At 48.2% G+C, this 16,091-nt stretch overlaps 1 protein-coding gene across 6 annotated transcripts in view; it reads right to left on the bottom strand.

Moving 5' to 3' along the window:
- Window positions 1–9,745: 9,745 nt before the first annotated feature.
- Window positions 9,746–16,091, bottom strand: part of TRAIP (TRAF interacting protein) — a 61,910-nt gene continuing 55,564 nt past the window's right edge. For 2 of the 6 annotated variants that reach the window (XM_084633745.1, XM_084633746.1), the window contains one exon: window positions 9,746–10,468. In XM_084633745.1, coding sequence (XP_084489871.1) covers window positions 10,436–10,468 — 33 coding nt within the window. In that variant the 3' untranslated portion in view covers window positions 9,746–10,435. Of the gene's footprint in view, window positions 10,469–13,779; window positions 15,322–16,091 lie in introns of those variants that run through there. The other 4 variants (XM_084633747.1, XM_084633749.1, XM_084633744.1 and 1 more) reach the window with 3 other exon arrangements.

Here is a 16,091-nt window from a genome sequence, read left to right as displayed (position 1 = left end):
GAAAAAGCAATCAGGTTCTTAAAAGAAGAATTTTAATTAAAGAAAAGATAAAAGAATCACCTCTGTAAAATCAGGATGGTAAATACCTTACAGGCTAATCAGATTCAAAATGTAGAGAATCCTTCTAGGCAAAACCTTAAGTTACAAAAAGACACAAAAACAGGAATCTACATTCCATTCAGCACAACTTATTTTCTCAGCCATTTAAAGAAATCATAATCTAACGCATATCTAGCTAGATTACTTACTAAGTTCTAAGACTCCATTCCTTTTCTGTTCCCGGCAAAAGCATCACACAGACAGAGAGAACCTTTGTTTCTCCCCCCCTCCAGCTTTGAAAGTATCTTGTCTCCTCATTGGTCATTTTGGTCAGGTGCCAGCGAGGTTATCCTAGCTTCTTAACCCCTTACAGGTGAAAGGGTTTTTCCTCTGGCCAGGAGGTATTTTAAAGGTGTTTACCCTTCCCTTTATATTTATGACACGAGTAAACCAAGATGTAAAAGAAATACCCAGACCTCTTTATACCTCTTTATACTTATACCCTTCCCTTTATACTTATACCCTTTATACTTCCCTTTATACTTTATCCCTTTATACTTCCCTTTATACTTATACCCTTCCCTTTATATTTATGACACGAGTAAACCAAGATGTAAAAGAAATACCCAGACCTCTTTATACCTCTTTATACTTATGCTAGACAATGACCAAGTTTATAACACCTTTCACTCTTTTGCTCCTGGAAATTAATATAACAAATCTTTAATAACCCAGCCAACCAGAATACACCTCCAGTCCCCCACAGCGCACCCCCTAGGCCATGGGGCTTTCCAATAGCCCAGCCCGCTGTAATGCACCCACAATCCCCCAGACATGGATTCTCCAATACCCCAGCCACCCATAATGCACCCACTTAAGCCACGGGGCTCTCTATTAGGGAATACCAGCCCCCCAGAATGCACCCCAAGACCTTGAAGGGGGTGTATGAGCTATACAGAGGCGCACACAGCCCCAGCCATGCAAGATTAGAGTGCAACAGACTCAAGAGGGGATGGAGGAATAGTCCTAAATGCGCATGCGCTGAACTGGTGAAGACTACATTTTCCAAACACCCCACATGTGGGGCATTCTAGCCATGTGCAGCTCAAGCCCCCACCTTCCCCCAGCAGCTTGGGCAGTGCAGGGGACGGGGAGAATGAAGAGCAGCGCCAGGCATTGAGGCAACCTGTGGCCGGGGCTGAGTTGTGAGGGGCCGTCCCGACCCCTGTGCCCAGCGCGGGGTTGCTCTGGTGGGAGCCAGGTGGGGCTCTGCCAAGCCACAGACCCCATGTAACTGAGAGATGCGGGGAAGGGCTGGGGGGCATGGAACTGCTGTCACAGCCAGGGCACCAGGGCTCAGTGCACGCTGGGGCTGGGCCTGGTGCCCCCAGGTCCAGAACTTTGCAGCCCCCCCACGCCTCCTTGCCTGGTGCCTCTGGGCTTGCTGTGTCAGTTACGAATGTAAAACCGGTGCTTGAGCCCTGTCTCCTCTTCCATTACAAATTAAGCACTGCCAAGACCCCAGTGCCAAGCTGAGGGGTTCGGGTGCCTGAGGACCTGGCCCCTGGTGGGTTCTGACTTGGGGGTGTCATTAATATAGGGGGAAGAGTAGCAACCTTTATGTATCCTTGGCAGCTGTACTGGATTGCCTTACTAGTACAGGGTTAAGCAGTTCAAATAACCTAGTTGGCACCTGACCAGAAGGACCAATGAAAAAAGAAGATACTTGCAAATCTGGGGGCGGGGGAGGATGTTTGTTGTTGTTGTTCAGTCTCCAGGCAGAGGGAGAAGCCAAGCAGGTATAATATCTCCTGAAAATATACCTGGAATAATCCATCTAAAACCACAGAAACTGAGTAGGGCAAGGAAATGCATTAGGTTATCTTTTGTTTTGGCTTGTGAATTTTCCTATGCTACAGAGGTAGTTTCATTCCTGTTTTTGTAACTGTGAAGCTGAGCCTAGAGGGAAATCCTCTGTGTTTTAAATTTTTATTACCCTGTAAAGTCACCTTCCATTCTAATTTTGCAGGTGTGATTCTTTTACTTTTTTCTTTATAAATAAAGTTCTTCTTTTAAGAACCTGATTGACTTCAGTGTTCTGAAGACAAAGGGTCTGGTCTGTGGTCACATTGCTAAGGCAACTGGTTGGTAGTTTATTCCCAAGCCTCCCCAGGAAAGGGGGTGAAGAGGTTTTGGGGGATAGGGATTCCAAGTGACCCTTCCCTGAATATTTTGTGTAAATCACTTGGTGGTGGCAGCAATATCACTCTAAGAAATTAGTGCCTTAGAGAAGTTTTAACCTAAGCTGGTAAGATATAAGCTTAGGGGGTCTTTCATGTGGGTCCCAACATCTGTACCCCAGAGTTCAGCATGGGGGGAAATGCTGACAGAGGGCTGGGGGTAAGGCAGGGCAGGGGTGAGCAATAAGACCGAGCTAAAGGGAAAAGGAGAGAGCATGTGGTAGCTTTAACCATTTCTGTGCGGTCAGGAAATCACAGGGCGGGTTAGGAGAAGAGCAGGTGTCCAGTCTGGAATCACAGAGTCTCCTGCTGTAACCCACCAGGACTCCCCACCTCTTCCTTCCCTCTGCTACTGCAACACTCCCTCCCTGATCCATGCTGCAGGGGAGCCTAAGCTCAGGAGTGGGAACAGCCAGTGTTACATTCCAGGGTGATTCTGTTTGCAAAGCAAAGTGGTGGAGATGGGAGAAGCAATGGAGGTCCAGAAACTCCAAGCAGCTGTAACTAACTGAGCAAGACAGAGCCTCATTTTGTGATGCCTTTCTTAGGGTGCAGCCTTCTTCATCCTCTGACAACTTCTGACCTTGGCAATGAGCCACCTGAGAGGAGAGGACAGATGAGAATGTCTCCCACAGCCAGGACTGGGCTGGTGGTTATTAACCACAATACCAGTTATTTATGCAGCTCCCAGCACTCAATAACCAGGGGGTGAGCTCAGAAATCCTGAGGGTAGCTTACAAATCATGAGACCTTTAAGAAATGTTGCATTTTTAGGTAATGGTACTACTTTCCTAGTTTTTGAGCCTTTTGAGTCACATTTCATGTCTCACCTTGAAGACTAAATGGGAGATTCTTGTATCATCATATGGCTCTCAGATGGGAGCCACTGTTGTATTGGGTGCTGCACTGAGATCCCAACTGAGATCAGGACCCATTGTGCTGGGAGCTGCACAGACCATGATTGAGGTTGGTGCTCCCATGGAGCCAGGTGCTGCATAGACCCTGGGGTACTTGTAGAGTCCATGCTACAAAGAGCTCCCAGGCTAAATAGACAAAGGGTGGGAGGCTGCTCCCCATTTTACAGTGGGAAAACTGCTTCTCTGGGCCTCAAAGTGATTTCTCCAGAGTGTTTGGGGCAAAACTGCAAAATGAACTCAGATTGTCTGAATCCCAGCCTGTGCCCTTAATCGCAAGCCCAGCCTTTACTTGTATAACATTGTGTTGATGGCGTTTCTTAGATATTGCAAATCCTGCCAAACCAGCTTGATTGCCTTCTTTGACAAGATAACTGATTCGGTGGATGGGGGAATGTGGCAGACATAATATACCTGAACTTTAGCAAGTCTTTTGACACAGTCCCACATGACATTCTCATAAGTAAGCTGGAGAAATGCAGGTTCAACAGAACTACCATTAAATGGGTACATGATTGGTTAAACAACCACAGAGAGTAACTATTAATGAATTATGTCAGATTGGAAAGAGGTCTCAAGTGGGGTTGAACAAGGATCTGTTCTGGGTCCAGTATTATTTAACATCTTTATTAATTATCTAGATGTAGGAAGAAAGCAGACTGATCAAATTTGCAGATGAGACAAAGCTGGGGGAGAGGGGGGGAATTGGTTGCAAACACTATGGAGGCTAGAGCTAAAATTCAAAGGGATCTTGATAAATTGGAGAACTGGGCTATAGTCAACAAAATGAATTCAATGAAGACAACTCCACTTAGTGAAGAAAAACCAAATGTACAAATACAGAATGGGGGATAACTGGCTTCACAGCAGCATCTAAGAGTTGTGGTGGATCACAATTTCAACATGAGTCAGTAATGCAATGCTGTTGCAAAAAAAGCAAATGTGATTTTTGGGTTGCATTAACAAAGGCATGGCATGCAAGTCATGGGAGGTAATAGTACCACTCTTCTCGGTATTGGTTAGGGCTCAGTTGGAGTACTGTGTCCAATTTTGGTCACTAATGTATAAAAAGGAAGTAGAGAAACTGGAAATGATCCAGCGGTGAGTGTCAAAAATTATCAAAGGGATGGAACACAAGCCATATGAGCAAAGGCTGAAGGAACTGGGTATGTTTAGTTTGGAAGGGAGGAGATTAAGGGGGGACATGATAGTGGTCTTCAAATACTTGAAAGGCTGTGTACAGAGGTGGTGTGGTTCCCCGCCACCCCGGAGAGGGACGAGCCCCAATGGACCCTCTCTACATGTGGTAGAGAATGTGGGCATTGGTCCCCCAATCCCTGTGAGAAGGGATCTGAGGGGAAGCATGCCCAGGCAACCAAGGATATGGATAAGCTTGTTAAGTTCCTGGCCGAAAGCCAACAACAGCAGCAGGTGGCCCAGCTTCAGCAGCAGGCAGCAGCCCAGCTCCAACAGCAGCAGCAGTTGGTCCAGCTAGGAACACAACAGCAACAACTGATTTTGGAGCTGGGATGCCAGAACCAGGACCACCAGCAACAATGCCCACAGCAGTTGGTGACTCTGCTGCCCCATCGTGCAGAGCCCCAGCCTGGGGGCACCACTGGAACACCCAGTGTAGCCCCCCAATCCGGTTGACCAAGATGGGCCCCAACGATGATCCGGAAGCCTTCCTTGTGACTTTTGAAAGGGTGGTGTTAGTCACAGGGTTGGCCCGAGACCGTACCTGACCGGGACCACCCAAACTGTGTATCGGGGCCTGTTTACGGAGGAGGCACAGGACTACACCCAGGTAAAGGCAGTGATCTTAGATGCCTTGGATGTTAGCCCGGAGACCTTCCGGTAGCAGTTCCAGAGTCTGGTATACCCTATGGGTGCCTGACCTGGATGGTAGCCCAGGAGCTGAGGGAAGCCTGCAAGCGGTGGCTACAGCCCAAAAGGTGAACTCCAGATGAGCTCACTGAACAAATTATTCTGGAGCAATTCGTCTACATCCTCCCATCACAAAGGAGGGCCTGAGTCCTCCGCCACAGGCCTGCGACTCTAGCCACTGCCATCACCCTGATGGAGGATTTCCTCACCCCTGAAGCACCGGTGGACCTGACTATCCGAGCTGCTCCACCAGAACCAGAGCTCGTGGCCATTGATGGACCTATCTTCCATGTCTATCTAGCTCCCTTTTGAACCCCATTATAGTATTGGCCTTCACAACACCCTCTGGCAAGGAGTTCCAGAGGTTGAGAGTGCGTTGTGTGAAAAAATATTTCTTGTGTTTGTTTTAAACCTGCTACCTATTAATTTCATTTGGTGGCCCCTTGTTCTTGTATTATGAGAAGGAGAAAATAACACTTCACTTTCTCCATACCAGTCAGAATTTTATAGACATCTATCATATCCCCCCTTAGTCATCTTTTTTTCCAAACTGAAAAGTCCCAGTCTTATTAATCTGTCTTCATATGGAAGCTGTTCCATACCCTTAATCATTTTTGTTGCCCATTTCTGATCATTTTCTAATTTCAATATATCTTTTTTGAGATGGTGTGACCACATCTGCATGCAGTATTCAAGATGTGGGTGTACCATGGATTTATATAGAGATAATATATTTTCTGTCTTATTCAGGGCTGGCCTTAGTGAAAATGGTGCCCTGGGCAGACTTGTATTTTGGTACCTCCCTCCCCCTCGCACCATCACCCCTGGCTCCTAGGGGCTCCCTGGGCTCCCCTCCCCCATCACCTCCCAGCCATTACCTATACTTCATCTGGACTGTCCACAGGAAAGTCCATTCAATGTAGATGGGCATCTCCCATGGTCCATTCTGAGTTGTGTGCCTTGATGAGCCACTTACTTTGATGAGTCCCTTCAAGATGTGCTGGCTAACGACCTTGTGAGTATTACTCCAGGAGCAAAAATTTGAAATACAGGTATAGCGCCAATACTCATAACTTCAAATACAAAAATTATACGTGCATACAAATAGCATAAACATATTCAACAAATCATAACCTTTTCATAGATATCTTATGCCAAGGTTCCTTCCCCATTCTGAACTCTAGGGTACAGATGTGGAGACCTGCATGAAAACCTCCTAAACTTATTTTTAGCAGTTTAGGTTAAAACTTCCCCAAGGTACAAACTATTTTCCTTTTTCCCTTGGACTTTATTGCTGCCATCACCAAGCATTAACAGATATATAACCGGGAAAGAGCCCTCTTGGAATAGTCTTTCCCCCACAAAATCCTCCCCAAACCCTACACCCCCTTGTTGGTGACACTGGGCACTACACTAGGTAACTCGGGAGGGTGGAAGACCACAAGTGTCGAGGAAGCCCTCCTGCTCTAGGCTCGGATAAACCAAGGCCCCTTTGCTCCTTGAACCCTCTGTGATCATGCATAACTCTGAGGAAGCTAGCACACAAACAGACAGATTTGCATACGGCTCGCCAGCCAAGGCCAGCTTCGGCCTGGGAAACAGATAGATAAGGCAGAAGTGTTTAGCAAAAACCAGTAACAATTAGGACCAAATAAGGCAAGGCTCGGGCAATGCTACTGAGGAAAAACACAACTGGCTGCTTTAGCTGATTGGCTACGGTATTGTACGGGGCAACAGGTAATTGGTTGCATAAGCTTGTGTAGTGAAGTAGGCAAAGACATTTTATACTGGAATCTGTTGCACTGCCGCAGGATTTGAGACAGCTCAGTCTCCCTGCGCCCTATTTGGCGCTCCAAATAAATCTCTCTGCTTCTCCACCCCGTTGTGGTCATTGGCGCGACGCACACTGGGCAATGAACCCAGCTGTTGCTTGCCTCGGGCACTCTGTGCCGGCAACAGTTCTTGGCGTCCCTGGGTGGGCATCGAGGCTGCTATTTAGCCTTGCCTGGACCCCTCCTGGCGGTCGACAGATTGCGGCGACAACCGACACCTAGCGCACACCGGTTGAGTTCACTGGGAGGACTTGGAGGAGACGTGATTTGCTCGACCCCGGAGGGCACAACGGTGCAACGCACCCCTATAGTGGAGAAGCAACTGCAGGCAATGGTGAGGAACCGGTCCTGTGGAAAAGGTAGGAACAGTCCAGTGGGCTGGACTTTCTCTGTTAAGACCTGGGGACGCCCAGAGTCGTCCGGGAATATGGGACAGGGACAGAGTACTACAGGCAGGCCACAGTGCACGCCCCTAAAATGCATTCTAGCAAACTGGAAAGCGTTTGGATCAGATCCAATGACAAAAAGCAAATTGAAAAGGTTTTGTACAGTAGACTGGCCTCAATATCGGCTAGAGGACCAGGAACGGTGGCCACCGGGAGGGTCAATCAATTATAATACGATCCTCCAATTAGTTCTGATTTGTCAGCAAATGGGTAAATGGAATGAACATCTGTATGCACAAGCGTTTATGGCTTTAAGAGATAGAACAGACATTCTACAGAGCTGTAATTTGACTCCAATAGGACCGGTAGTAGCTAATGTTAGCCCCCTGAACCCCCCAAATGTTGTAACGGCAGATTCGGTGTCCCCTTCGGCCCCCACAACCCACCTTATAAGGGTAGGACGCCTCGGGTTACAGAGATTGCCCCCTCAGTGGGACTCTATCCTTTGCTTACTGGGACTGTTGTGGCTCGCCCAGGGGCGGACGGATGCCAGGCCACCACCATGCAAATTTACACCCATGTGCCATTCAATCCAATAGACCTAGCAGCTTTTAAAACACAGGCTGGGGAATTCTCCACAAACCCAAGCTGGTTTATTTCAGTCTTTGAGGGGTGCCTCAGTAGTCACAAGCCGGACTGGGACGACTGTAATATCCTCCTGAGAACTCTGTTGTCTGAGGTGGAGTGGAATCAGGTTACAGCTAAGGCAAGGGGAGCATCAGCTTTCAAGCGAAAGAAAGGAAGCTATCTGTCAAGTCCCTACCCCAAGCACTCGCAAATGGCTCAGAGCTTTTCTAAGTGTGGCAGGCTTTTGCAGGATCTGGATCCCAGAGTTTGGACTATGGGCTAAACCGTTATATGACTGTGTCAAGGGAACGGACCACAACCCCTTTCACTGGTCCCCAGAAGCCAACAAGGCATTTCAAATCCTAAAAAGGAAGCTGATGGAAGCTCCAGCTGATGGAAGCCATTTCAATTGTATATACATGAACGAAAAGGGGTGGCTCTGGGAGTGCTAACCCAGTTGTTGGGGACCTGGAAACGTCCCGTGGCTTATTTTTCTAAGCAACTGGATTAGGTTGCAAAGGGTTGGCCAGCATGTTTACGGGCGGTCGCAGCTACTGCCCTAGTACTTGAGGAAGCTGAGAAGCTAACTTCGGGAACGGTTATGCAAATCTATACTCCCCATATGGTCCAAGCCCTGCGAGACACAAAGGGTGGGCTCTGGCTCACCCAGGCTCGGATTGCTCGGTATCAGGCTAAGCTGTTAGAGAACCCCGAGGTCACCCTGGCGTCTTGCCCCTCCCTTAACCCAGCCACCCTCTTGCCAGAAACAGAGGAACAGGAACATGACTGTTTAGAGATCATAGATGCCCAGTACGCCAGAAACCAGGATTTAAAGGATCAGCCACTCCCAAATGCAGATTATGAGTGGTACACTGATGGTAGCAGCATTGTCATGGAGGGGCAAAGGAGGGCGGGTTATGCTGTCGTGACCCTCCATGATACCATAGAGGCCTAGAGGTTGCCCACCGGGACCTCTGCCCAGCTGGCTGAGCTAGTAGCCCTGACCCGTGCGCTCAAACTGGGAATCACTTATTGTCCAGGGAAATATGAGAAGACTCAGTTGCAAGCTTGTTGAGTATTCTCAAAGGAGGGAGTTGTTGGTGACACTAGGCACTACACTAGGTAACTCGGGAGGGTGGAAGACCACGAGTGTCGAGGAAGCCCTCCTACTTTAGGCCCGGATAAACCAAGGCCCCTTTGCTCCTTGAACCCTCTGTGATCATGCATAACTCTGAGGAAGCTAGCACACAAACAGACAGGTTTGCACACGGCTCGCCAGCCAAGGCCACCTTCGGCCTGAGAAACAGATAGATAAGGCAGAAATGTTTAGCAAAAACCAGTAACAAATAGGACCAAATAAGGCAAGGCTTGAGCAATGCTACTGAGGAAAAACACAACTGGCTGCTTTAGCTGATTGGCTACGGTATTGTACGGGGCAACAGGTAATTGGTTGCATAAGCTTGTGTAGTGAAGTAGGCAAAGGTATAAAATGTATACTGGAATCTGTTGCACTGCCGCAGGATTTGAGACAGCTCAGTCTCCCTGCGCCCTATTTGGCACTCCAAATAAATCTCTCTGCTTCTCCACCCCGTTGTGGTCATTGGCGTGACACACACCGGGCAACAAACCCAGCTGTTGCTTGCCTCAGGCACTCTGTGCTGGCTACACCCTTTTCTGGGGAAGGTTTGATAAAAATCCTCACCAATTTGCATAGGTGAACACAGAACCAAACCCTTGGATCTTAAGAACAATGAAAAAGGAATCAGGTTCTTAAAAGAAGAATTTTAATAGAAGAAAAAGTAAAAGAATCAGCTCTGTAAAATCAGGATGGTAAATACCTTACAGGGTAATTAGATTCAAAACACAGAGAATCCCTCTAGGCAAAACCTTAAGTTACAAAAAGACACAAAAACAGGAATATCAAATCCATTCAGCACAGCTTATTTTCTCAGCCATTTAAACAAACAGAATCTAATGCATATCTACCTAGATTACTTACTAAGTTCTAAGACTCCATTCCTGTTCTGTTCCCAGCAAAAGCATCACACAGACAGAGAGAGCCTTTGTTTCTCCCCCCCTCCAGCTTTGAAAGTATCTTGTCTCATTGGTCATTTTGGTCAGGTGCCAGCGAGGTTATCCTAGCTTCTTAACCCTTTACAGGTGAAAGGGTTTTTCCTCTGGCCAGGAGGGCTTTTAAAGGTGTTTACCCTTCCCTTTATATTTATGATATCTTACAGGCCACATTTTGTATAAAATTTATTGCAAACATATAATAGTAGTTGCAACAATGATCTACATGGTCATGTTTTAATCAGATAACATCACAATGAGTAACTGCTACAACTAGTGACCAGTTGACCCAAGAGACCAGTAACACTAAATACATTCTTTATAAGTTTATAAGTGGAAACCAGATGTGGCATTTTCCCGACACACCTACCACATTGTGAAAAATTGGGATGCCTGGATATCAGGAGCAAGCGTTAAGTCTCTGGAAGATCTGTCTCTCCTCATGCAAGTGGAGCAATTCTTAGAGGGTGTTCCTGAGGAAATGGAAAGGTACATACTAGATGGGAAGCCCAAAACTACAACCGAAGCAGAGGAAATCGGAGCCAAATGGGTGGAGGTGGCGGAGAAGAAAGCTAGTTAGCAGTTCGTGCGGATACCAGAAGGGGCAACCTGAGATGACACCCTACCATTGGAGTCAGCCCAAGGCCCCACCTCACAAGTAGGAACCCTCCACACAGCCAAGGAGACCCCAGATGCCCTCTCGACCCACCACCCAACTCTCCAATCACCCACCTCACCCCAGCCCACAGTCAGTTGGGCGATGGTTTAAATGTAATGAGCTGGAGCATGTGAAGGCCAACTGCCCCAAGAGCACCAACCAACTGCAGTTTATCACCCCGGGGTCCCAAAGAGAGCCTTCAGGCCCAGATGCCTCGCAAATACCCCCAGAGCAAAGGGAAACTGTGAGTGTGGGTGGGAGGAAGATAACTGCGTGGAGAGACATTGGAGCACAGGTGTCTGATTCCTGGTGGACCCCAAATTTATCAACCCAGAGGCCCAAGTGATGGTGCAACCTTTTAAGGTCAACTCTTTTAACTTGCCTACAGCCAAGTTGCCTGTCCAGTACAAGGACTGCTCAGGAATATGGACTTTTGAAGTCTATGACGATTATCCCATTCCCAGGTTGCTGGGAGAAGACTTGTGAGGCTAACAAAAAGGGTGGGGATGGTCACCCACAGCCAGGCTAAATAGGCCTCCACACCTAACTCTATTCCTGAGCCTCCTACAGGGACCCAGCCAGAGGTGGTGGAACCAGACCCCAGACCAAAGTCTATGGCAGCAGTTGTAGATCCAGTTCCTGGGACCCAGCCCAAGGATCGGAACTGGTGGAGCTGTCAGAGCCTATGCTTGCAACCCCACCAGAGTCAGGGTAGTCAGCACCAAAGGGCGCCACAGCGCCTGCAACAGCAGCTAAACCAGCACAAGAAGCTCAACTGGAGCTTCAAATATAACCTAGTGCATCAGCAGAAAGCAGTTCACAATTGTCGGAGACACCCCCCATCACCTTTATCGCTTCCAGTGGGACATAGCCCAAGTCCACAACCCAGTGAGGAACTAATGTCTCCAGCATCAAGGGAGCAGTTTCAGACAGAGCAGGAAGCAGATGAAAGCCTCCAGAGAGCTTAGACGGCGGCACGGAGCAACCCACCACCTTTCAGCTCTTCTAATAGGTCCAGGTTTGTTGTAAAAGGAGGACTCTTAGCCCTGGTCTACAATAGGAGTTGAGGTCGAATTTAATCCTGCGCCCATCCACACGACAAAGCCCTTTTTTCGACTTAAAGGGATCTTAAAATCAATTTCTTTACTCCACCCTCAACAAGGGGATTAGCACTGAAATCGGCCTTGCCGGGTTGAATTTGGGGTATTGTGGATGCAATTAGATGGCATTGGCCTCCGGGAGCCATCCCAGAGTGCTCCCTTGTGACCGCTCTGGACAGCGCTCTCAACTCAGATGCACTGGCCAGGTAGACAGGAAAAGGCCCGTGAACTTTTGAATTTCAATTTCCTGTTTGGCCAGCGTGGCAAGCTGCAGGTGAGTGCAGAGCTCATCAGCAGAGGTGACCATGATGGAGTCCCAGAATCGCAAAAGAGCTCCAGCATGGACTGAACGGGAGGTACAGGATCTGATCGCTGTATGGGGAGAGGAATCTGTGCTATCAGAACTCCGTTCCAGTTTTTAAAATGCCAAAACATTTGTCAAAATCTCCCAGGGCATGAAGGACAGAGGCCATAACAGAGACCTGAAGCAGTGCTGCGTGAAACTTAAGGAGCTGAGGCAAGCCTACCAGAAAACCAGAGAGGCAAATGGCCGCTCCGGGTCAGAGCCCCAAACATGCCGCTTCTATGATGAGCTGCATGCCATTTTAGGGGGTTCAGCCACCACTACCCCAACCGTGTTGTTTGACTCCTTCAAACACGGAAGCAGGTTTTGGGGACGAGGAAGATGATGATGAGGAGGAGGTTGTAGACAGCTCACAGCAAGCAAGCGGAGAAACCAGTTTTCTGGACAGCCAGGACCTGTTTCTCACCCTGGACCTGGAGCCAGTACTCCCCAAACCCACCCAAGGCTGACTCCCGGACCCGCCAGGTGGAGAAGGGACCTCTGGTGAATGTACCTTTTTAAATAGTCTACATGGTTTCAAAGCAAGCCTGTTTAATGATTAATTTGCCCTGGCACTTGCGGCCAGTACAGCTACTTGAAAAGTCTGTTAACGTGTCTGGGGATGAAACGGAAATCCTCCAGGGACATCTCCATAAAGCTCTCCTGGATGTCCTCCTAAAGCCTTTGCAAAAGGTTTCTGGGGAGGGTAGCCTTATTCCGTCCACCATGGTAGGACACTTTACCACTCCAGGCCAGTAGCACGTACTCGGGAATCATTGTAGAACAAAGCATTGCAGTGTATGTTTGCTGGCATTCAAACAACATCCATTCTTTATCTCTCTGTGTTATCCTCGGGGGAGTGATATCATTCATGGTCACCTGGTTGAAATAGGGTGCTTTTCTTAAGGGGACATTCAGAGGTGCCCATTCCTGCTGGGCTGTTTGCATGTGGCTGAACAGAAATGTTCCCCGCTGTTAGCCACGGGGAGGGGTGAGGGGCTAGCCACGTGGTAGGGGGAGGCAAAATGCGACCTTTGTAATGAAAGCACGTGCTATGTATGCAATGTTAACAGCAAGGTTTACCGTGAAAGAGTATACCCATTGTTCTATAAAATGTGTCTTTTTAAATACCACTGTCCCTTTTTTTCCCTCTCCACCAGCTGTATGTGTTTCAAGGATCACAGGATCTTCTCCTTCCCAGATGCTAGTGAAGATTAGAAGGTGAAAAAAATGCACTCACGATGAAATATTCTCTTGAGCTCATGCTGTCCTCCCACACTGACAGAGCACAGATGAATGTGTGGAGGCAGACAATGTCAGAAAATGACCGGGAGAGGTGCTGGGGGCTGAAGAGAGTAAGTGGGCCAAAGAGAGGACTGAAGCTGAAAGGTGGCGGCAGCATAATGAGAGGAGGCAGGATTCAATGCTGAAGCTGCTGGAGGATCAAACTAATATGCTCCAGCATATGGTTGAACTGCAGGAAAGGAAGCAGGAGCACAGACGGCCGCTACAGCGGTCTCAAGTTGCAGTGGGGGAGGTTTAGGTTGGATATTAGGAAAAACTTTTTCACTAGGAGGGTGATGAAACACTGGAATGCGTTACCTAGGAAGGTGGTAGAATCTCCTTCCTTAGAAGTTTTTAAGGTCAGGCTTGATAAAGCCCTGGCTGGGATGATTTAATTGGGGATTGGTCCTGCTTTGAGCAGGGGGTTGGACTAGATGACCTCCTGAGGTCCCTTCCAACCCTGATATTCTATGATACAGCCCCTGTGTAAGCAACCGCCCTCCTCCCCAAGTTCCACAGCGTCCTCACCCAGATGCCCAAGAACACGGTGGGGGGGCCTCCAGCCACTCCACCCCAGAGGATTGCTCAAGCAACAGAAGGCTGGCATTCAATAAGTTTTAAACTTTTAAAGTGCTGTGTGTCCTTGTCCTTCCCTCCTCCACCACCCCTCCTGGGCTACCTTGGCAGTTATCCCCCTATTTGAGTGATGAGTTAATAAAGAATGCATGAATGTGAAGCAACAATGACTTTATTGCCTCTGCAAGTGGTGATTGAAGGGAGGAGGGGAGGGTGCTTAGCTTACAGGGAAGTAGAGTGAACCAAGGGACGGGGGGTTTCCATCAAGGAGACACAAAGAACTTTCACACCGTAGCCTGGCCAGTCATGAAACTGGTTTTCAAAGCTTCTCTGATGCGCACTGCGCCCTCCTGTGCTCTTCTAACTGCCCTGGTGTCTGGCTGCACGTAAGCAGCGGCCAGGCGATTTGCCTCAACCTCCCACCCCGCCATAAACGTCTCCCCCTTACTCACAGATATTGTGGAGCGCACAGCAAGCAGTAATAACAGTAGGAATACTGGTTTTGCTGAGGTCTAACCAAGTCAATAAACTGCATCAACACGCTTTTAAACATCCAAATGCACATTCTACCACCATTCTGCACTTGCTGAGCCTGTAGTTGAACAGCTCCTGACTACTGTCCAGGCTGCCTGTGTACGGCTTCATGAGCCATGGCATTAAGGGGTAGGCTGGGTCCCCAAGGATAACTATAGGCATTTCAACATCCCCAATGGTTATTTTCTATACTGGGAATAAAGTCCCTTCCTGCAGCTTTTGAAACAGACCAGAGTTCCTGAAGATGCGAGCGTCATGTACCTTTCCCTGCCATCCCACGTTGATGTTGGTGAAACGTCCCTTGTGATCCACCAGAGCTTGCAGCACTATTGAAAAGTACCCCTTGTGGTTTATGTACTCGCTGGCTTGGTGCTCCGGTGCCAAGATAGTGATATGGGTTCCGTCTATGGCCCCACCACAGTTAGGGAATCCCATTGCAGCAAAGCCATCCACTATGACCTGCGCACTTCCCAGGGTCACTACCCTTGATATCAGCAGATCTTTGATTGCATTGGCTACTTGTATCACAGCAGCCCCCACAGTAGCTTTGCCCACTCCAAATTGATTCCCGACTGACCGGTAGAGGTCTCGCGTTGCAAGCTTCCACAGGGCTATTGCCACTCGCTTCTCAACTGTGAGGGCTGCTCTCATTTTAGTATTCTTGCACCTCAGGGCAGGTGAAAGCAAGTCACAAAGTTCCATGAAAGTGCCCTTATGCATGCGAAAGTTTTGCAGCCACTGGGAATCGTCCCAGACCTGCAACACTATGCTTCCTTGAATTAACCCCAACAAACATTGCATTGCCCACACTTCAGACTTCTGTTCTGCATTCTGTCTGCGTAACAACAACCAGGGGAGGGTTGAAGAAAAAGCACTTAACACCCTGTGCACAAATGGTCTGCTCCTACACCCAAGGAGGCCAGTGGGAGCAGGCTTAGAACAATCTGATTCTTGTGCTTAATACTCCTTGGAACAGAGCCCATCTCTTTTGTTCTGTGTTTGGACAGTGCCTAGCACAGTGGGGTCCTGCTCTGTAAGTGGGGCTCCTTGCACTCCTGCAGTCCAAATCAATGATTAATAATGACACCTTTAGACAAAATCTGTGCACCTTTTACCCCCTTCCTTCTGCAACCCACGGGTCAGTGTCTGCTCCGTGTGCTCCTGCAATTGGCCAAAGGAAGATGTCATAGCATAAATACAATGAAAAGCCACAAGAAGCAGGCTTTTCCTGAGACCGTTTCCCTAGTGAAAGAGCAGGGGCCGTTACTATTTGGGTGAAATTATAGAGACAAGCTCAGGCCCAGTTTTGACTTCCAATAAAATTCTGTTCACTTTAATTCCAGATTAGGTTGTTTTTCTCAGGGTATGTCTATACTACGAAATTAGGTTGGTTTTATAGAAGTCAATTTTTGGAAATCGATTTTATACAGTCAGTTGTGTATGTCCCCACAAAGCACATTACATCAGCGGAGTGTGTCCTCAATACTGTGGCTAGCATTGACTTATGGAGCAGTGCACCGTGGGTAGCCATCCCACAGTTCCCGCTGCCCATTGGAATTCTGGTTGAAGTTCCCAATGCTTGATGGGGCAAAAACATTTTT

The sequence above is a fragment of the Lepidochelys olivacea genome, assembly GCF_965140295.1.
Source record: "Lepidochelys olivacea isolate rLepOli2 genome assembly, chromosome: 7".
In the NCBI taxonomy this organism is placed as follows: domain Eukaryota; kingdom Metazoa; phylum Chordata; order Testudines; family Cheloniidae; genus Lepidochelys; species Lepidochelys olivacea.
The sequence above is the reverse complement of the archived record's forward strand: the minus strand, read 5'-3'. Positions and strand labels throughout refer to the sequence as shown.